Genomic DNA, 22314 nt, shown 5'->3' on the forward strand with positions numbered 1-22314 from the left:
GAGACAGGGTTTCACCATGTTGGCCAGACTGATCTCGAACTTCTGACCTCAGGTGATCCGCCTGCCTCGACCTCACAAAGCGCTGAGATTACTGGCGTGAGCCACTGCACCCGGCCAAAATTCTCTTTCTTTTGATTGCTTTTGTGTCTTCACATAAATTCCAGTTTTCCTTTTTTTTTTTTTTTTTAAATCCTCTTCAATTGCTTGTCTCAGAAAGAAGTGAGAAAGTAAGAGGTTGCATGTAAGATATCACAAAATCATACATGTGATGTGTGTATGTTTAAACTGCTACAAATATAAGATTTTTACTTGTTGAAGGAGGGAGACCAAGAATGTTATTATAATAATAGGTATGACTATTGGCATATTACCCTTTGTTATTTGAGAAATTAAAAGAGAGAGCTAATTATGTACTTAACTAATTATGTACTCATGGCCTACAGGTAGAGAATGGAAATAGAAATGAGGGGAAAATAAAGGGGAAAATGCCTTTAAAAAAAGGCTCTTGGTCAATTTTTGCTTGGAGGACTCTAATTTTAATTTTATGATCCCAAACATATTATAAAAGCAAGATAATATGTCGTTGTGATATGAAAGTCTTAAGTTGAAAATTGTGACATTTAAATAGAACATGTACTTGTTTTCCTCGTTCCCAAATATTTGCTGTTGAGCAAACTTTGGATTATTTTAAAAATCCATACCAAATAAAGTTCCTTAATTACTAAAAGGTGGTTTTACTTCTCTCTAAATTCTACCCATAGTTACTTTGGAAGTCCCACCAAATTCTTACAAAATAATTTAATTTTGTTAAGGTTTTTCAGCAATGTGACATGTACTAAATTGATAGCAGTCTACTTAAAATATTGTCTCAAAGGTTCATGCCATGTAATTCTGTTCCTTTCCCTCATGGAGCTTATATTGAGTATAATCCATCTAGTGTTTCCAGGAATTAACCCAAGTATTCCACTGAATTTCACACTAATACTATTCCTATTAGGAGAACTCTATTATATCCTCAAATATTTGGTTTGTTGATATGTACCAAACGTGTTTAGAGGCTTACTACATGCTGTATATCATTTAATCCTCATGACTCTATGAGGAAGGTACCAATATTATTCCCATTTTATAGACGAGGAAACTGAGACACAGAATTTAGTTAAATCTAATTTGTCCAAGGTCATAGTAAACACTGAAGGTCAGATTTAAGCCTAGACAATTTAACTCCATATATAAAAGTTACAGATAAAAATATATCATTTTAATTTTTACTGAGCCTATTTTTTGTTCGAATTCAGATTCTTGCATAAGTGGTAATGCTATTGTATTTAAAAGCTGTTCTTGTGCAGCAGAGCAGTAAACTATGTCATTTAACTCATGTGTCAATTAAAATACTTTCCTGTCAGGCCGGGCGCGGTGGCTCACGCCTGTAATCCCAGCACTTTGGGAGGCCAAGGCGGGTGGATCACGAGGTCAGGAGATCGAGACCATCCTGGCTAAAAGGGTGAAACCCTGTCTCTACCAGAAGTGCAAAAAATTAGTCGGGCGTGGCGGCGGGCGCCTGTAGTCCCAGTTACTCGGGAGGCTGAGGCAGGAGAATGGCGTGAACCCGGGAGGCGGAGCTTGCAGTGAGCCGAGAACGCGCTACTCCGTCTCAAAAAAAAAAAAAAAAAAAAAAAAAACCTTTCCTGATTCACTAAATTGAGTGGATGACAGAAGCCAAAAGTAATCACAATAAAAATATTTAATATTAATGTACTTAAACACATAAGCATATAATGTATGTATAATTTTACTTTTGATTCTTTTTTAAGAGATGGGGTCTCACCCTGTCACCCAGGCTGGAGTGCAGTGGCACAATCTCAGCTCACTGCACCCTCGATCTCCTGACCAGACTCAAGCAATCTTCCTACCTCAGCCCTCTGAGTAGCTGGGACTACAGGTGTGCGCCACCATGCCTGGCTAATTTTTATATTTTTTGTAGACAGGGTTTCACCATGTTGCCCAGGCTGTTCCCAGCTTGCCTTGGGCTCCCAAAGTGCAGGGATTACAGGCATGAGTCACCATGCCCAGCTGCTTTTGATTCTTAATTCAGGATATCTATAAACTTTATTTTGGCCGGGCGCGGTGACTCACGCCTGTAATCCCAGCACTTTGGGAGGTCGAGGCAGGCGGATCACGAGGTCAGGAGATTGAGACCACCCTGGCTGACACGGTGAAACCCTGTCTCTACTAAAAATACAAAAAATTAGCCGGGCGTGGTGGCGGGCGCCTGTAGTCCCAGCTACTCGGGAGACTGAGGCAGGAGAATGACCTGAACCCAGGAGGCGGAGCTTGCAGTGAGCCGAGATCACGCCACTGCACTCCAGCCTGGGCGACAGAGTGAGACTCTGTCCGCCCCCCCAAAAAAAACAAAAACAAATAAACTTTATTTTATTTTATTTTGAGACAGAGTTTAGCTCTTGTTGCCCTGGCTGGAGTGCAGTGACGCGATCTCGGCTCACCGCAACCTCCGCCTCCCGGATTCAAGCCATTCTGCCTCAGCCTCCTGAGTAGCTGGAATTACAGGAGGGCGCCACCACAGATGGCTAATTTTGTGTTTTTAGTAGAGACAGTGTTTCTCCATGTTGGTCAGGCTGGTCTCAAACTCCTGACCTCAGGTGATCCGCCTGTCTCGGCCTCCCAAAGTGCTGGGATTATAGGCGTGAGCCACCATGCGCGGCCCGGCTGCATACTTTTAACAGAAATACATTTAACTTAGTCTGTAAGAATTTCAAGCTCCTGAGGTAGTCTCTGATTTTTTTAAATAAATATTCGTCCAAAAAAGACAATATATTTTGTGTTGCACTTGATAATTACAGAATTATTTTACATATATTGTATCATGTAATCTTCATAACAGCTTGTTGTTGTTATTTACATTTTATGGATGAGAAAGCTGTAAAGGTGAGAGACAGGGATTTACTTCCTCAAAGTCATACAGTGAGCTGAGGCAGAGCCAGGATTCAAACATTTATTTGTCTTTTAATAACCTAATATATGTAATATATGCCTGAATCACACAGGGACAAATAATGAAATTTTAAAAATGTTAAAATATGATTTTAAGAAGTAAAAGTGGCCCTAAACAGCAATAGATTTACAACATATTCATCACAGGAGGAAAAGTTTGAATGTGGTGCTCGAGAATATTTTGGCTACTTTATAAGACTAACGCCAGAAGTGGAGAATAACTGCTTCAAATAATCAATTGTTTTATTGGTGCAAATTTTGGTTGGGAGAAGACAATAGAAAGCTATTATTTTTCTGTTTCAAAGGAGAAAGAAGAAGCCATATTTCATCCTTTAAAAGTAGCAGCTAGGCGTAAACAAGGTCATAGATCTGTGGCTTTTTGTTTCTCTTTCTTCAAGTAGACTTAAGTTCGACTTTCCTACAACATGTAGCTGGTAAATACAGGCTCGCTTTTTGCCAAAAGATAGTTTGACTTCCTGAAACTAAAAGATAACTCTTGTATTAAAAAAAAAAATAAGTGTAGTGGATTTAAAGACTGGTAAGAAGTCTTTTCATTTTTGAGACACAGTTTCACTCTGTCGACCAGGCTGGAGTGCAGTGGTGCGACCTCAGCTCACAGCAACCTCCGCCTCCTGGGTTCAAGTGATTCTCCTGCCTCAGCCTCCCAAGTAGCTGGGGTTAAGGCGCCCACCACCCCTGGCTAATTTTTGTGTTTTAAGTAGAGACAGGTTTTTGCCATGTTGGCCAGGCTGGTCTCCAACTCCTGACCTCTGGTGATTCGCCCGCTTCAGACCTCCCAAAGTGCTGGGATTACAGGCGTGAGCCACTGCGCCCAGCCAGAAGTCAGAAGTATTTTCATTTTTGCATTTCAGTTCAGATTTGAGCCATTTAGATTTATTTTGCCATGGTAAATAAAAAAGTAAGAGACTTAAGATTCATTAAGTACCCATGACTACCTAGTAAGCATAGTTTTTACTTTCTGAAACTTCGTTTTATAACTATATGAGTTCTGCATTACCAATCTTAGTAAAAAGAGATATTTCCTATCTGATTAGGATACAAAGAGACTCAGAAAAGGACAACAGACATCCTAACAGTACAAGATCAGATAGAATGAAAGGAAGAGGAGGATTTGCAACTTAAACCTTTTATGTGTACCAGCCTTCCAATGTAAGGATATTAAAAAGTAAATATTTATGAGTTATATCTCCACTTTAATTAGTTGTGAGATCTGTAAAAATAGAAGTATATTTTAGTTTGGTAAGTTTTAGTTATATCACAGTTAATGTGTTGGTCAGCAATGAACTGTAATTTAAAACATTTTTAGCAGCAAACAGGAAAATTAGAGAATTACAGTATTTCATGGAAATTTTAAGGGTTGTTTCTTACTTTCCCAGTGATTGTTTTTCCCTGGCTGGTTTTCAAAAGCATTTGGGGAGTTTTAAAACAGTTTCTTTGGCTTCATCCTGGAGTTTCTGATTCATTGAGCCTTGGGTAGAATCTCAAAATCTTTATTATTTTTAAATTTCCAAATGATTCCAGTTGATAGGTCCATCAGATATAACCCTCTTTCAAACTACAAAGCAGGTCTTCCTTGTTGGAAGAAAGAAATAGCCAATTAAAGAAAAAAAAAAGAAATCCTAATTTCTATTAAAAAATGTTTTTTCTTACTGTCTGGCTGAGGATGGCAGAAAAATCCTAATTTCTAAAAAAAATTCCTAAACAATGTTATTTTCTGATTCCATTTACCTTCTTTTTTCTTTCTGGTTTTTTGTTTTGTTTTGTTTTTTGAGACAGCCTCACTCCGTTGCCCAGGCTGGAGTGCAGTGGCACAATCGTGGCTCACTGCAACCTCCACCTCCTGGGTTCAAGTAATTCCTGCCTCAGCCTCCCAAGTAGCTGGGACTCCAGGCATGTGCCACCATTAATGCCTGGCTGATTTTTGTATTTTTTTGTAGAGATGGGGTTTCACCATGTTGGCCAGGCTGGTCTCAAACTCCTGACCTCAAATGATCCACCTGCCTCGGCCTCCCAAAGTGCTGGGATTACAAGTGTGAGCTACTGTGCCAGGCTTCTTTTTTCTTTTTGAATTTACCCTGTTTCATCAATCCCGAGGTATACTTTTTTCATGAAATCTCTGAAATCAAGATGCCTTTAATAATCAGTGGCATCTAACATTTGTGGTAATTGAGACATGGTTATGTGAAAACCTTCTATTGATACCTGGCAAGATCATTGACTGCAAGCATTAGAGTATTTTAGATTCAATGAAGTACAGTATTTTCCTACTATTGTAGTTAACAATTTTGAGACACTTTAAAGTTTGGAGTCAATACAAAGACTAGATTTTAATTTCTGCTGTACCGTATTTTAGCAGTTCAGCCCTTCTGTAAATAGTTTTTTGTGTTTTTTTGTTTGTTTTTTACAGACAAGGTCTTGCTTTATCACCTAGGCTAGAGTGTAGTGATATGATGATCCCAGCTCACTGCAGCCTTTACTCCTGGGCTCAATGAAGTGATCCTGAAGCGATCCTCTCACTTCAGCCTCACAAGTAGCTAGGATTATAGGTGCATGCTGCCATGCCTAGCTAGTTTAAACAATTTTTTTCTAGCAACAGTCTTGTTCAAGTGATGCTTCTACTTTGACCTCCCAAAGTGAGCACCATGCCTGGCCTATGAATTAGTCTTGACTTCTGGTTAGCCTAATCCTAAAGAAATCTCTCTATAGCCATCTTTTGTGGAAAGTTGGTTGATCCTTTCCTGCACAGCTAAAAGGTGGTCTCTAGATGTGTGCCTGGGATGGCTGTGAAATTTCTAACTAGAAATGGACAGTGCTGAAACTTACAGTATCAGACACCATATACTACACTTTTATGTCTCTTAGCTCTACCCCTGTCCTTTCCATATGCAGCTCAAGTGAGTTAGTAAGACCTAGCTCTGCTTCCATGAATCCACCTGAAATTTTTCAATCCCAGAGGTGCAGTTGGATCAGATGATAAACTTTATATCAAATTTCAGAAGAAAATGGTTACTAACTCAAGTCCTTTAAAAGTTCAATAGTATATTGGCTTCCTCATATCTGATTTTTTATTTCTCTCTTCTATTTTCCTTTTTTTTTTGGAGAGAGGGTCCTGCTCAGTTGCCCAGGCTGGAGTGCAATGGCGCAATCACAGCTCACTGCAGCCTTGACTTCCCAGGCTCAAGGGTTCTTCCCGCTTCAGCCTCCCAAAGAGCTGGGATTACAAGCATGAGCCACTGTGCCCACCTTCATGTTTATCTCTAATTACAAATTGAACTGAATTTAAAAGTAGAGTTGTTGAATATTTGATGTAGTAAAAATTAGTCTTTCTTAGGTAAATAGAATAATCAGTCAGCAAGGTTGTGGCATGTTATTGATGGTTTTGCAGTTCATTATGTGAAATTGGCCATATCTCTGAGTTTTAGTCAGTTTCAGAGAACTGAGATGACAGTGTTATACTTCACTTAGAAATCAGTGAAAATGAAAACCCTCACCATAAAAGACTTATACTACCTCTTTAAACTTAGACTGTATTCTGTCTGCTCACTAAGGAAGATACATATAATTAATTACTTATTGTAATATATAACAACATATCATACATATATTAAATATACATAATCTTTTTATATATATTCTCAGCCTTCAAAGAAAAACCTCGGTATCCACCAAGTCAGGCTCAAGCAGCTCTTCAAGACAGTCCCCCTGAAGAGTACTCCTATAAGAAATCAATAAGAAACCTGTTTAAAAACATTCCTTTTGTCCTTCTGTTGATCACTTATGGTAAGTGGTTTTCTTGTACTTTCTTTAATGTCTGTGTGAGCCTTTCAGCGTTGTGAATTCTTTTCATTTAACCTAGTGGTTTGAACTTCAATGAGATTGGCCTGTTAACTCTATAGCATAATCATGAATTTAAATTTTAAACTAAAAGCAGAAAATCCAGGATGGATCTTCTTACATGTTTTTAAAAATAATAATTTTTAAAAAGTAGTTTTTGGCCAGGCATGATGGCTTACGCTGGTAATCCCAGCACTTGGGTTGGCTGAGGTGTGTGGATCACTTGATGTCAGGAGTTTGGGACCAGCCTGGTGAACACGGTGAAACCCCATCTCTACTAAAAATACAAAAATTATCTGGGTGTGATGGCACACACCTGTAATCCCAGCTACTCGGGTAGCTGAGGCAGGAGAATCGCTTGAACCTAGAAGGCAGAGGTTACAGTGAGCCAAGATTGCGCCACTGCACTCCAGCCTGGGCAACAGAGTGAGACTATCTCAAAAAAAAAGAAAGAAAGAAAAGTAGTTCTCAAATAGAGAAACTCAGTCTTCTTTTGTGAGTTCTCATGGAGTGTTTTAGGCCATTTGTGAACTATAGTTATACTTGTATAAGCATGTGGGAAATGCTATCAGCAATACCTTTCTTTGACACTGCAAGCTGGCATCTGTTTTGACTTCTCAGTCAAAACTAGACATTAAGGAACTCACCTTAACCCGTTTTGACATCTAAGAAAATTCTCTCTCTCCAGATCTTTCAGGATAGCTGACAGGTATTCATCCTGACACTGTACGTTTGACTACAGACACCAACACACTTGGTTTTCTTCAGAGTTTTCTGACAGTTCATTCTTTGTTTCTTGTGTTAACACCATTTACGTGAACACCAGCACTCCCTATTTCTGTCTTACTTGCCTCCAGAAATCACTCACTGCTATTCTCTGTTTCACATTTTTTGGGGATACAAACCCTGGTACATAAATGTTTTACAAGTTATAGCAGATTAAGTCCTGACCTAAACTATTTTTACCAGGATTAGTTCTTTTTTTTTTTAGTAGAAATTACTCATCACCAAAGTTGAACATTTAATCTAATAAATTCCTATATACCTATGTCCTGTGTATGCCATCACCCCGCTTCAACAGTTATCAACATTTTGCCATTCTTGCTTCATCTATTTCCTCCCTTTTTTTCCTGGAATGTATTTTTTTGAGATGGAGTTTCACTCTTGTTGCCCAGACTGTAGTGCAGTGGTGCGATCTCAGCTCATTGTATCCTGCACCTCCCAGGTTCAAGCAATTCTGCCTCAGCCTCTCGAGTAGCTGGGATTACAGGTGCCCGTAACCACACCTGGCTAATTTTTCATATTTTTAGTAGAGATAGGGTTTCACCATGTTGGCTAGGCTGGTCTCAAACACTTGATCTCAGGTGATCTGCCCGCCTTGGCCTCCGAAAGTGCTGGGATTACAGGCGTGAGCCACCACGCCCAGCCTTTCCTGGAATATTTTAAAGCAAATCCCAGATGCCGTATCATCTCATCCTTATATATTAATACTTTTGCATGACATAGTTCGTTTTCTTAATTTTGCTGGTTACCTTCTTGTTTAGGTTAAACCTAAAATTCCTAATTAGATACAGAGAAAATATAGTGGCTTATTGTTAAATAGTAGAGCAAATTAATTTCTTTTGCCTGTCATTTAAGGTGGCTGTTTTCTTTTTTTTTTTTTTTTGAGACAGAGTCTCGCTCTGTCACCCAGGCTAGAGGACAGTGGCGCAATCTCGGCTCACTGCAACCTCTACCTCTCAGGTTCAAGCAATTCTCCTGCCTCAGCCTCCCTAGTAGCTGAGATTACAGGTGCATGCCACCATGCCCGGCTAATTTTTGTATTTTTAGTAGAGGCAGGGTTTCACCATGTTGACCAGGCTGGTCTCAAACTCCTGACCTCGTGATCTGTCTGCCTTTGCCTCCCAAAATGCTGGGATTACAGGTGTGAGCCACCGCATCTGGCCTGGCTTTTTGTTATCACTCTTTTATCACTCACTTTCCCAATACAAAATTCTCTTTCAGCCACACTTATAACTAACCCCCTGTCACAGACATACACAAGCACACACACACAGACACATCTCCACATGATATACACTGTTAATTCTAGTCTCTGTAATTTTGTGCCAATATTTCTTTTACTGGAAACGTGCTTCTTTTTTCTGTAAGCAATCCTGCAAGAGCTAGCTTAATCTTTGCCTCACTTATTGTTCATTTTGGTGTTCATTCTTTTATTTATTTATTCCATCAATAGCTATCAAATACCAACTAAATGTATGGTAGTGCTCTAGATGTTTTGTGGCTAGAAAGAGGCATGATACATGATTTCTGTCCATAGGAAATTGATCATCTAACTGGGGAGATAATATAAATGTCCGAAAAGTAAGCAACATTACAGTTGGTATTTATCAAAAGGATAACAACACAAGATAAGTTGTTTGGCAAGTGCATGCTGAAGGCCTTCATTGAGACCTATCATTGAGAAAGGATAAATGAAGGGAAGGCCTAAGGATGGCAGGGAGAGTCTCACAGAAGGGAGTGGTTGAGCTGGGCCTTGAAGAGTGGCTTGGATTTGAATAGACAAAGGGGAGGAAGAAAATAGCACCAGCGAGGGTGTTAGATTGTGCCTTCAGTGAGCACTCAGGTATCTGTGGAGTTTTGGTGTCTTTGTACCACATCGCTTAATGCTTACTGGGGCTGGGCACAGTGGCTCACGCCTGTAATCCTAACACTTTGGGAGGCCAAGGTGGGTGGATCACTTGAGGCCAGTTCAAGACCAGCCTGGCGAACATGGCAAAACCCCGTGTCTACTGAAAATACAAAAATTAGCTGGGCATGATGGTGTGCACCTGTAGTTCCAGCTACTCGGGAGGCTGAGGCAGGAGAATCACTTGAACCCGGGAGGCAAAGGTTGCAATATGCTGAGATCGTGCCACTGCACTCCAGCCTGGGTGACGGATCAAGACCCTATCTGAGAAAAAAACAAAAAAACAAAAACCTTGATTATATATAAATGATTAAGTTAATTGCAATATCGGTTTTGTTGGTTTCTCACTCTGTCACCCAGGCTGGAGTGCAGTGGCGTGATCTTGGCTCACTGCAACCTCCACTTCCCAGGTTCAAGCGGTTCTTTTGCCTCAGCTTCCCGAGTAGCTGGGACTACAGGCAAGTGCCGCCACACTTGGCTAATTTTTGTGTTGTTAGTAGAGATGGGGTTTTGCCATGTTAGCCAGGTTGGTCTCGAATTCCTGACCTCAGGCATCATCTAGGTATTAAGCCTAGCATCCATTAGCTATTATTCCTGATGCTCTTCCTCCCCCAAACCCGAAATGTCCCAATGTTTGTTGTTTCCACCCTCGTGCACCATGTGTCCATCATTCCGCTCCCACTTATAAGTGAGAATGTGTTGTATTTGGTTTTCTGTTATTGCCTTAGTTTGCTGAGAATAACTGCTTCCAGCTCCATCCATGTCCCTGCAAAGGACATTTATCTCATTTCTTTTTTTTTTTTTGAGACAGAGTTTCACTCTTATTGCCCAGGCTGGAGTGCACACAATCACGGCTCACTGCAACCTCTGCCCCCGAGGTTCAGGTGATTCTCCTGCCTCAGCCTCCCGAGTAGCTGGGATTACAGGCACGTGCCAACATGTCCGGCTAATTTTTGTATTTTTAGTAGAGACAGGGTTTCACCATGGTGGTCAGGCTGGTCTCAAACTCCTGATCTCAGGTGATCCACCTGCCTCAGCCTCCCAAAGTGTCAGGATTACAGGCATGAGCCACCGCACCCGGCCTGATCTCATTTCTTTTTGGCTGTATAGTATTCCATGGTGTAAACATACTACGTTTTCTTTATCCAGTCTATTATTGATGGGCATTTGGGTTGATTCCATGTCTTTGCTGTTGTGAATAGTGCTGCAGTAAACATACATGTGCATATATCTTTATAACAGAATGATATATATTCCTTTGGGTATATACCCAGTAATGGGATTGATGGGTCAAATGGTATTTCTGCTTCTATATCTTGGGAGTTGTCACACTGTCTTCTACAGTGGTTGAATTAATTTATACTCCTTCCAGCAGTGTAAAAGTGTTCTTTTTTCTCCACAGCCTTGCCAGCATCTGTTGTTTCTTGACATTTTAATAATCGCCATTCTGACTGGCATGAAATGGTATCTCATTGTGGTTTTGATTTGCATTTCTGTAATTACCAGTGATGTTGAGCTTTTTTTCATGTTTGGCCACATGAATGTCTTTTGACAAGTGTTTGTTCATGTCCTTTGCCCACTTTTTATTGAGGTTGTCTTTTTCTTGTAAATTTAAATTCCTGTAGACTCTGGATATTAGACCTTTGTCAGATGGATAAATTGCAAAAATTTTCTCCCATTCTGTAAGTTGTCTGTTCACTCTGATGATAGTTTTTGTTTTGTTTTGTTTTGTTTTGTTTTTTGCTGTGCGGAGGCTCTTCAGTTTAATTAGGTGCCAACAAATGAACTTTCTGAACCTGATAAAGCTTATCTACAAAGACCCTATAGCAAGTATTATACTAAAGGCAAACGTTAGAGCCATTCTCCTTAAGAATCAATAAGAAGTATCCTTAAGGATATTTACTGTCATCACTTCCGTTCAACATCTAACTGGAGGTACTGGCTGGCTCAATAACACAAGAAAAAAGAAATAAAAGGCATATGAAACAGAAAACAGATGTTATTGCTCATACTATAATTATGCATATCAGAGGTCAGCAAACCGTGACCCATGAGCCAAATCTGGCCATTGCCTGTTTTTATATTAAAGTTTTGTTTGTCTACATATTGTCTATAGCTGCTTTTGAACTACTAGGGCAGAGTTGAGTAGTTACATTAGTTACATCAGAGACCATATGTCCTACAAAGCTAACAAAGGTTTGCTACCTGATGCTTTACAGAAAATGTTTGGTGATCATCCATCTATTAAAATAATACAAAAGAACCTAGAGACAGCTATTAAAACTAGTAAGAATGAGTTAGCAAAGTTACTAAATAGCTGACAATGTGAAAATATCAATTGCATTCCTATGTATTTATAAGTATTGTATTCCTATGAAAGATATCTTTTATAATAGCAACTAAAACTATAAAGATATCGTAGAATAAATATACCAAAAGAACTTCATAGAGAAAATTATAAAACATTGAAAGGTATAAAAGGAGACCCACATCCTAGGCAATGTGGCAAAACCTCATCTCTACAAAAAATCCAAAAATTATCCATTCACGGTGGCCTGTGCCTCTAGTCCCAGCTATTTGTGGGGCTGGGGTAGGAAAATCGTTTGAGCCCAGGAGATCAAGGATGCAGTGAGTTGTGTTTGTACTGCTGCACTTCCAGCCTGGGCGACAGAGTGAGACTCCGTCTCAAAAAAAAAAAAAAAAAAAAAAAGAAAAGAAAAGAAATGTATTTCCACAATTGTCACATAATATTTCATGTCACTTCATGAACTGGTAAATGACACACTTTTAGTATTCTCTTTATTATTGTAAATATCATGATTTAACATCATCTTTATTATTGTAGGTATCATGACTGGTGCCTTTTATTCAGTCTCAACATTATTAAATCAAATGATATTGACATATTATGAGGTAAGCTTCTGCTTGTGTCAGATTGCATGCCTGGCCAAGAATTTTTCTTTAGCAACATAACTGTCGTTAGCAGGGTCATGAGATTGAGGATTATGACATTGTTGCTATCAAATATTTACATTTGTTTTAATTGAGAATATATTTGTTAAAAAATGAAATTTCCACAACTTTAGAGATCTGATTGGCTTTTATTATCGATTCCTTTATCGGACAGCATCCCATCTAAAGATTTAGAAAGGTACTGATGAGCTGAGCAGAGGAGATGGGCTTTATAGACAGAAAAAGACTGAAGAAAGCAGAAACAAGGAGCAAAGAGCAGATTCGTTGTTACAAAGTTACTTTCCTTATAGGATTAAAACAAAGGGGACTGGGCCCCATCTGACAGGTTGCTTATGAATCTCTTTTTTTTTGGAAAAGTGGCCCATTTTAAATTTCGGTTTGATTATGTGGCACCTAGCGCTAGTGACACTGTTCTGTGTGGTCTGGTCTGTTGGGTCTAGTGTGGGAGCTCACTTCCAAAACAATGGCCTCCTATCATTTTAATTTAACATATTTAATCCAGTTTATAAAACACACAGTATGGCCAGGCGCAGTGGCTCACACCTGTAAACCCAGCACTTTCGGAGGCCGAGGAGGATCACCTGAGGTCGGAAGTTTGAGACCAGCCTGACCAACATGGAGAAACCCCGTCTCTACTAAAAATACAAAATTAGCTGGGCGTGGTGGCGCATGCCTGTAATCCCAGCTATTCGGGAGGCTGAGTCAGGAGAAACGCTTGAGCCTGGGAGGTGGAGGTGGCGGTGAGCCGAGATCGTTCCATTGCATTCCAGCCTGGGCAATAAGAGCAAATCCCTGTCTCAAAAAAAACAAAAAACACGCCAGACGCTGTGGCCCACACCTGTAATCCCAGCCAAGATAGCACCACTGCGCTCCAGCCTAGCGACAGAGTGAGACTTCACCTCAAAAAAACAAACAAAAAAAACCACACAATATGGAAAGCAGAAGTTACTATCCCTGTGATGATACCTAAGTTTATTTTTAGGAAATAATATGATTGGTTATATGGAAAAAGACAAAACATTTTAAGGGAACTCAGCATAAATATAGATAAATAAATATCAAGTTCCGATTGACGTGTCTTTGCTTTTGAAAGGGTAAAGCAGTTGTACTATGTAAAAGCTATCGATTAACCACCTTTTGAGACGTCTATACAGTGTCATACCTTGCTTAGTGACAGAGATACCTTCTGAGAAATTCACTAGGCAGTTTCATTGTTGTGAATATAATACAGTGTACTTTATTGTTGTGTGAGTATAATACAGTGTAGTAGGCTACACCATTAGGTTTAGCAGGCTACACCATTAGGTAGTAGGCATACCTAGGCTGTGTGGTATAGCCTGTTGCTCCTAGGTTACAAACCTGTATAGCATGTTACTTTACTGAATATTGTAGGCAGTTGTAATACAATGGTAAGTATTGTGTATCTAAATATATCTAAACAGAGAAGGTAGAATAAAAATATGGTATTATAATCTTACGGGATCACTACTGTATATATGAGTCAGTGTTGAGCTAGATGTCATCATGGAACACATGACTATCTATACTTAAGAATCCTCACAAAAATCATTGTACTTCTAACCATAGAGGATTAAGGAAATTTTTCCTTTTTTATTTCTTCTATTATTTTAGGCTTCTTTTCTTTTTTTAAAATGTAATGCTTATGTATTATGTATTATCCCACCCTAACACGTGTACTAAATCTTCCTACTGTGTGCTTAGTTTAATTATTTTCATTGACTATGAAAAGGTGTGGGAATGTGAAGAGTCTGAATTAGTTAATCCATTTATTTGATCAACTTCTCATGCAAATTGTTTTCAGGGAGAAGAAGTCAATGCTGGAAGGATTGGGCTAACACTAGTAGTAGCTGGAATGGTGGGCTCTATTCTTTGTGGCTTATGGCTGGATTATACCAAAACATACAAGTAAGTGAAAGTAAATACATGTATGGTGTGTAACCAAAGGTATTTTGATTTTAAAAGACAATTTGCTTTTTATTTTAAGAAATTTAAAACATGTTATTACTTAGATATGGATTCTAAACACTAGTAGGTTCTCTTCACTTAAGTGTTTCAATCCTCTATGTATTGTATTATTTTATTGGTCACATTTATTTCAATTTTGAGAACTTGGATACCTTATGAATCCCTTCTTTCTAACAATACTCATACCTACCACTTCAGAAGGAATTATTTCTATTCTAAAAAGAGCCATTTCTGAGAAATATTTGACTTTTGATAGACTTTGTCTTTTTTTTTTTTTTTTTTTTTAAAGTGGGGTCTCACTCTGTCACCCTGGCTGGAATGCAGTGGTACCATCTTGGCTCACTGTAACTTCTGCTTTCCAGGCTCAAGTGATTCTCCCACCTCAGCCTCCTGAGTAGCTGTGACCACAGGTGTGCACCACCGCACTCAGCTAATTTTTTGACTTTTTGGAGACAGGGTTTCGCCATGTTGCCCAGGCTGGTTTTGAACTCCTGAGGTCAGGCAGTCCACCCACCTCAGCCTCCCAAAGTGCTGGGATTACAGGCAGGAGCCACCATGCCCAGCCTATCTTGTTCTTTTCTTATGTTGTGGGCTTAAATACAAAAACAAAAAAGTAATTATTTCCGATCAAAAAATTATCGTTGAGCATAAGGCTTTATTTTACTAAAAACTTTTTGGCTAAAGTACCCCCAGACTATAGTACCAGTTAACTGTAATATAATGCATAATGTGAAAGTGCTGGCTTGATACAATGTCTTACGCCTGTAATCCCAGCACTTTGGGAGGCCAAGGTGGGTAGATTGCTTAACGCCAGGAGTTGGAGACCAGCCTGGGCAACATAGCAAAACTCCATCTCTACTGAAAATACAAAAAGTAGCTGAGTGTGGTGATGGGCATCTGTAATACTAGCTACTCAGGAGGCTAAGGAAGGAAAATTGCTTGAACCCAGGAGGCAGAGGTTGCAGTGAGCTGAGATAGCATGCCACTGGACTTCAGCTTGGGTGACAGAGCAAGACACTGTCTAAAAAAAAAAAAAAAAAAAAAAGAATATATTCTGTTAATTGTACATTATATGGAGCCACCAAAATGCTAATACCAAAGAAAATAAATGATACCAACTGGGAGACTAAGAAAGGGTTTCAGAGGCAGCATATTTTGCTCTGGGAGTTAATGTCACCACATTTTTTAACAGGCCAAAACTTCCCCCTGTACTTAGAAATGAATGAATGAAACTATTAATGAATAAGTGAATGAAATATGGAACTGTGTCCCGTGCACCTTTCAAGGCTCAAGATATATTTGATATTATTAGTCTAAACCCTACCAAAAATATCTCTAATCTTGAAATTCTCCAAGATAATTTTTCCATAATTTAAGACAACACTTACCTTAGCTTCACTATTGTAAACTGATAGCTTAGAGTGAAACCTACTTGATTTATAGATGAAGGAAGCATATGTAAAGGATTAAATTCCTTAAGTTTTTCATCCATTATACATTTAGAAAACTTGATAGGCATAGACGTGTGTTCTTTGCCACTGTGGCTTTCTTCTCAGGGTAACTGCCATTCATTCACCAAACTCCTGTTGTGTGCATCTCTCTTAGATGAAAATTATGGCAAGCAGTATGTGATCCCTGTTGTTAACATGTTTGTGGTCTAAATGGAGCAAATAAGGCATTCACATGTGAAAAGTTAAATAATATAACAAACTAAAATAGATGTCATCAGTTTTATAGTACCAAAATGACAAAGGAATTTAGAAGAAAGAGAGACCCTTATAAGCTGGTGTGGTTCTAGAAGGCATTTGGAAGAGGTAGAATTTGATCCGAATCTTGAAATGTGAATAGGGAACTATCCCATTTGGTGGCATAAAAATGATTTTATTCATAAAAAAGTGTCCCCGTCTGAGCATTCGATATGGTGTGGTTTTGTTTCCTGATGCTGCTGAATCTTAAATTAAAAATGCTTTAAAATTTATGCTTTGGTGGATACATTTTCCATAGACAAGAAGGGGTGAAATTTGAAAAACAAAGATTCATTACTGAACAGATAAGAGTGATGATTTTTATATGTCTAGGAGAATTAGACAAAATACTAACAACTTTGTTGTTTTTGTTTTAGACAGACTACTCTGATAGTTTATATTTTGTCTTTTATTGGAATGGTTATCTTTACTTTCACATTGGACCTTGGATACATTATCATCGTGTTTGTTACTGGAGGGGTGCTTGGGTAAGTATCAGATGTGTTTAGGAGGAGTGATAGCATGCTGTTATAATTCTGAAGTATTATTACTCTGGTCTCTAATTTTTTAAGTTCATCCAAAGGTTCTTCAATATTTTAAACTTTAAGGATTCATTCTGTGCATATAAACGTGTAATTCTTAAGAACTATTAAAATTCTTTAAAATTGGTTTTTGGTATACCATAGGTAAACAAAATGGATAAGCCTTACTTAATCTGTGTAAGTTTATTTGGTTACAAAGACAGTTGACTTACAAAACTAGAAGTAAATTTTTCTCAGAAAAAAATTTGGTATTTGTTGCTTCCAGTTCTGTAACCTTGAGCTGATTTGTCAATAATAATAGTTCCTTACTTTGACATAGCAACTTCAAAATATTCACTTATTTGGTCATTAGAATAAGCCTGAGATGCAGAATGATTACATCAGTATGTGATTGTGACCTTCTGATAATTCTTTCTATAATTCTGGATTTATTTTCCTAGCTTCTTCATGACTGGTTACCTCCCTTTGGGTTTTGAATTTGCTGTTGAAATCACTTACCCTGAATCTGAAGGTACTTCATCTGGTCTTCTTAATGCTTCTGCACAGGTAAACCTCTGATTTCGGTAAACCTGAGATAATTATTATACCAGATATTCTAGTGAGTAATGAGTTTGACCATGGTTTTATTTGTTGTTGTTGTTTTGTTTTTTGGAAATAGGGTTTTGCTCTGCTACCCAAGCTGGAGTGCAGTAGTGCAGTCATGGCTCACTGCAGCTTCCAACTCCTAGGCTCAAGCAATCTTCCCTCCTCTGCCTCCAGAGTATTTGGGATGACAGGTGCACACCAGCATGCCCAGCTAAATGTTTTTTGTTATTTTTTGTAGAGAGGAGGTTTCGCCTTGTTGTCCAGGCTGGTCTCGGACTCCTGGGCTCAAGCAATTCGCCTACCTCAACCTCCCAAACTGCTAGGATTACAGGTGTGAGCCACTGTGCCCAGCCTGACCATGGTTTTTGTTTAATAATTCAACTTTTCAATGAATGTTTCTAGAAAACAAATCGTATAAACAATAAGTTAAGAAAAGTTCTGGTGAAAACTTTATACTTGTTTTAAATAAGTAAACTTAATAACAAATTATTTTTCTTATTGTATTTTAGATATTTGGAATTTTGTTCACATTGGCTCAAGGAAAGCTCACATCAGATTATGGTCCTAAGGCAGGAAACATTTTTCTCTGTGTCTGGATGTTTATAGGCATCATTTTAACAGGTAAATTAGGGCGTTTGCCTGGCAAAAGGACTTGTGTCATGTGTTAATTTTCATGTATATTGCTTCTCAATAGCTTGGCAGAACTCAAGGGGAAAAAATGAGGGAAAAAGCAGGACATTATTTGTTTTCTTCTAAGGACATGAATCTATTCATTTTGCAGATTTCAAATTCAATATAGTTACTCTGCATAGCAAGCAAAACTGTTGTAAAAAGAGTAGTAAAGGCCTGGTGTGTTGGCTAATGCCTATAATCCCAGCACTTTGGGAAGCAGAGGCGGGCAGATTACTTGAGGTGAGGAGTTTGAGACCAACCTGGCCAACATGGCAAAACCCCATCTCTACTAAAATTTGCCAGGTGTGGTAGCGCGCACCTGTAGTCCCCGCTACTTGGGAGGCTGAGGCAGGAAAATCGCTTGAACCCAGGAGACAGAGGTTGCAGTGAGTCAAGATTGCACCGGTGCACTCTAGCCTGGGCAACAGCAAGACTCTGTCTCAAAAAAAAGAGGAGTGAAGACCTGGAGTTGGGAAGACCTGGCCTCAAATTGCGATTCTGCTGCTCACTGGGAGTGTGACTTTAGACAGGTTGCTTAACCTCTCACATCCTCCTTTCCTCATTTATATAATAGAGCGTTAAAGCCTGCTTTATAGGGTTACCGTGAGGATTAATTGAAATGGTTCATGAAAAGTTCCTAGTGTCTGGCACCTAGGACGTGCCTAACACGTGTTTCTACTGTTACAATGTGGTAGAGGTGGTAAGCAGTCAAGTGGTAGTGGTGGAAATAGTATGTGGAATCCTTAGCTAGTGCTTATACTTCTCAGGTATAGTCATCATAGACATGGGCAGGAAAGAAAATAGTGCTCAATCTCCAGAGAAAGAGAATGTCACAGAATTTTTATCTATAGTTTGCCCATGCACATGGGTGTACAATAGATTTGGAAGCAAGACTTATGTTCAGAAGTATTTCCAGGTGCATGCTGGCTTGTAGTATTATTTTACTTTGTGAATTTCCTTCTGTATCCCTTTACCATCGTGAGGGACAGAAGTTTTGTATATTCAGAAGAGATTATAGTCAGCCCTTTGTGTATCCCGTGGGTTCTTCATCTGTGGATTCAAGTGTGGGTTGAAATTAATTGGAAAAAAAATGGATGGTTGCATCTGCACTGAACATGTACAGACTTTTAAAATGTCATCATTCCCTAAACATTATAGTATAACAACTATTTACATTGTATTCGGTATTAGTAATCTAGAGATGGTTTAAGTATGTAGGAGGATGTGTATATGTTATATATAAATACTACCCAGGGGGGTCCAATCTTTTGCCTTCTCTGGACCACATTGGAACAAGAATTATCTTGGGCCACACATGAACTACTCTAATACTAATGATAGCTAATGAGCTAAAAAAAAATTGCAAAATATCTCATAATGTTTTTTAAAAATTTATGAGTTTGTATTGGGCCACATTTAAAACTGTCCTGGGCCACATATGGCCTGCAGACCACAGGTTGAACAAGCTTATACTACACCATTTCACATAAAGGAATTGAGCATTCATGGATTTTGGTATCTGAGGCGGGTTCTTGGAATCAGTTCCTTGCAGATACCAAGAGAGATTGTGCTTCTTTGATCTGGTTATAACTTAGTTGGAGGACAGAATCTATCAGAAAGATGTGAATCAGAATTTCTTCTACTGTTTGTTGAATACCTGATCATTCTTTGTGAAACCTTCAATATGAAATCTCACCAGTGATAAAGATTTTGGATATACACAACTACCTAAGGTTGCTCACTCATTGTTTTATGAATGATAGGAACCTGAGCATTCATTCGTTAAGCTAAAGGAAAGTGAGTGTAGTCTGGTTCCTCAAAGAAAAAGCATCTTATCACAAGGGAGTTTTTCCCCCTATCCAATTAGTAAAATGAAACATACAAAACTGTGAAATATGTAATATATTAACAAGATATTAAATAAATATGTAATATTTAACTATTCTTTCATAAGTAATTCCATGTTGGTTCTTAACTTCTAGGCAAGTACCATATCTTATCTAAGACTATTACTATTGGCTGGACATGGTGGCTCACGGTTATATTCCCAGCACTTTGGGAAGCTGAGACAGGTGGATCATTTGGGGTCAGGAGTTCGAGACCAGCCTGACCAACATAGTGAAACTTCGTGTCTACTAAAAATACAAAAAAATTCAGCCAGGTGTGGGGGCACACACCTGTAATCTCAGCTACCTGGGAGGCTGAGGCAGAAGAATTGCTTGAACCTGGGAGGCGAAGGTTGCAGTGAGTGAAGATCACACCACTGCACTCCAGCCTGCACAACAAGCGAGACTGTGTCTCAAAAAAAAAGTATTATTGTTACACCAAAGAAGGGAGCAGTTTTGTAATCCCCTTTCAAATTACTTTTACAAGAGATTCATGAATACTAATTCAAACAAATCAAGTCTTGAAAAATAAGAAGTGAGAATAAATCTTTAAAATTAGTTTTACATTAATGCTTTTACCATCTTAAATGCTAATTAATTTCTCTCATATGTTGAGTATTTTACTACAGAGCTTTATTATTATTATATCTGTTATGGTCTTCTGCAATAGTGATCTTTGGTGTTACTATTGTAATTGTTTGGGGCCATCATGAACTACACCCATAAAAGACAGCAAACTTAATAAAGGTTTTGTGTGTTCTGACTGCTCCACTGACCAGCCATTCCTATATCTCTCTTCCCCTTGTTGGGCTTCCCTGTTCTCTCAAACATGCAATATTGACATCAGGGTCCTGATTAATACCCCTGAATTAATATCCCTACAATGGCCTCTAGTGTTTAAGCGAAAGGAAGAGTAGTAAATCTCTCATCTTAAATCAGAAGCTAAAAATGATTAAGCTTAGTGAGGAAGTCATGTCAAAAGCCCAGAGAGCCCAAAAGCTAGGCCTTTTGCACCAAACAATTAGCCAAGTTGCTAATGCAAAGGAAAAATTCTTAAGGGAAATTAAGAATGCTACTCCATTGAACACACAAATGATAAAGCACAACATCCTTATTGATATGGAGAAAGTTTGAGTGGTCTTGTTAGAAGATCATACCAGCCACAACATCCCCGGAAACCAAAGCCTAATCTAGAGCAAGGCCCTAGCTGTCCAATTCTGTGAAAGCTGAAAGAGGTGAGAAAGTTGCAGAAGAAAAGCTGGAAGCTAGCAGAAGTCAGTTCATGAGGTAAGGAAAGAAATTGTCTTCATAACATAAAAGTGCAAGGTGAAGCAGCAAGTGCTGATGTAGATACTGAAATAAATTATCCAGAAGATCTAGCTAAGATTGTTGATGAAGGTGGCTACAATAAACAACAAATTTTCCATGTAGATGAAACAGGCTTATATTGGAAGAAGATGCCATCTAGGACTGCCATAGCTATAGAGGAGGAATCAATGTCTGGCTTCAAAGGACAAGCTGACTCTCCTGTGAGGGGTTGATGCAGCTGGTGACTTTAAATTGAAACTAATGCTTGTTGACCATTCTGAAAATCCTAGGGCCCGTAAGAATTAGGCTAAATTTGCTCTGCCTAAGCTCTATCAATGGAACAATGAACCTGAAACCTGTAGTTGATAGTACATCTGTTAATAGCATGGTTTGCTGAATATTTTAAACCCATTGTTGAAGCCTGCTACTCAGAAAAACATTCCTTTCAAAATATTACTGCTCTTTGACCAATTCACCTGTTTACCCAAGAGCTCTGATGAAGATGTACAAGGAGATCAACGTTGTTTTCATGCCTGGAAATACAGCATCCCTTCTGCAGCCCATAGATCAAGGAGTAATTTCAACTTTCAAGTCTTATTCTTTAAGAAATACATTTCAAAAGGCTGTAGCTGCCAGAAATAATTATTCCTCTCTTGGATCTGGGCAAAGTAAATTGAGAACTTTCTGGAAAGGATGCACCATCCTAGATGCCATTAAGAACATTCTTGATTCATGGGAGAAGGTCAAACTATCAACATTAACAGGAGTTTGGAGGAAGTTAATTCTCATTCTCATGGATGATTTTGAGGGGTTCAAGACTTCAGTGGAGGAAATAGCTGCAGATGTGGTGGGAATAACAAGAGAACTGGAATTAGAAGTGGAATATGAAGAGGTAACTGAATTGCTGCATCTCATGGTAAAACTTGAACAAATGAAGGGTTGCTTCTTATGGATAAGCAAAGAAAGTGTTTTCGTGAGTTGGAATCTACTAGTAAAGATGCTGTAAATGTTGAAATGACAACAGAGGATTTAGAATATTATATAAACTAGTTGATGAAGCA

The 22314-nt window shown here is 38.7% G+C and overlaps 1 protein-coding gene across 1 annotated transcript in view; it reads left to right on the forward strand.

The window, feature by feature from the left end:
• The window catches only part of LOC105493543 (FLVCR choline and heme transporter 1), a 35930-nt gene that overhangs the window by 7837 nt on the left and 5779 nt on the right, over positions 1-22314 (forward strand). The window contains exons 3-8 of the mRNA XM_011761263.2: positions 6673-6813; positions 12402-12469; positions 14352-14455; positions 16638-16748; positions 17243-17348; positions 17897-18008. Coding sequence (XP_011759565.1) covers positions 6673-6813; positions 12402-12469; positions 14352-14455; positions 16638-16748; positions 17243-17348; positions 17897-18008 — 642 coding nt within the window. The remainder of the gene's footprint in view (positions 1-6672; positions 6814-12401; positions 12470-14351; positions 14456-16637; positions 16749-17242; positions 17349-17896; positions 18009-22314) is intronic.

This window comes from Macaca nemestrina, chromosome 1, assembly GCF_043159975.1.
Source record: "Macaca nemestrina isolate mMacNem1 chromosome 1, mMacNem.hap1, whole genome shotgun sequence".
Lineage (NCBI taxonomy): Eukaryota > Metazoa > Chordata > Mammalia > Primates > Cercopithecidae > Macaca > Macaca nemestrina.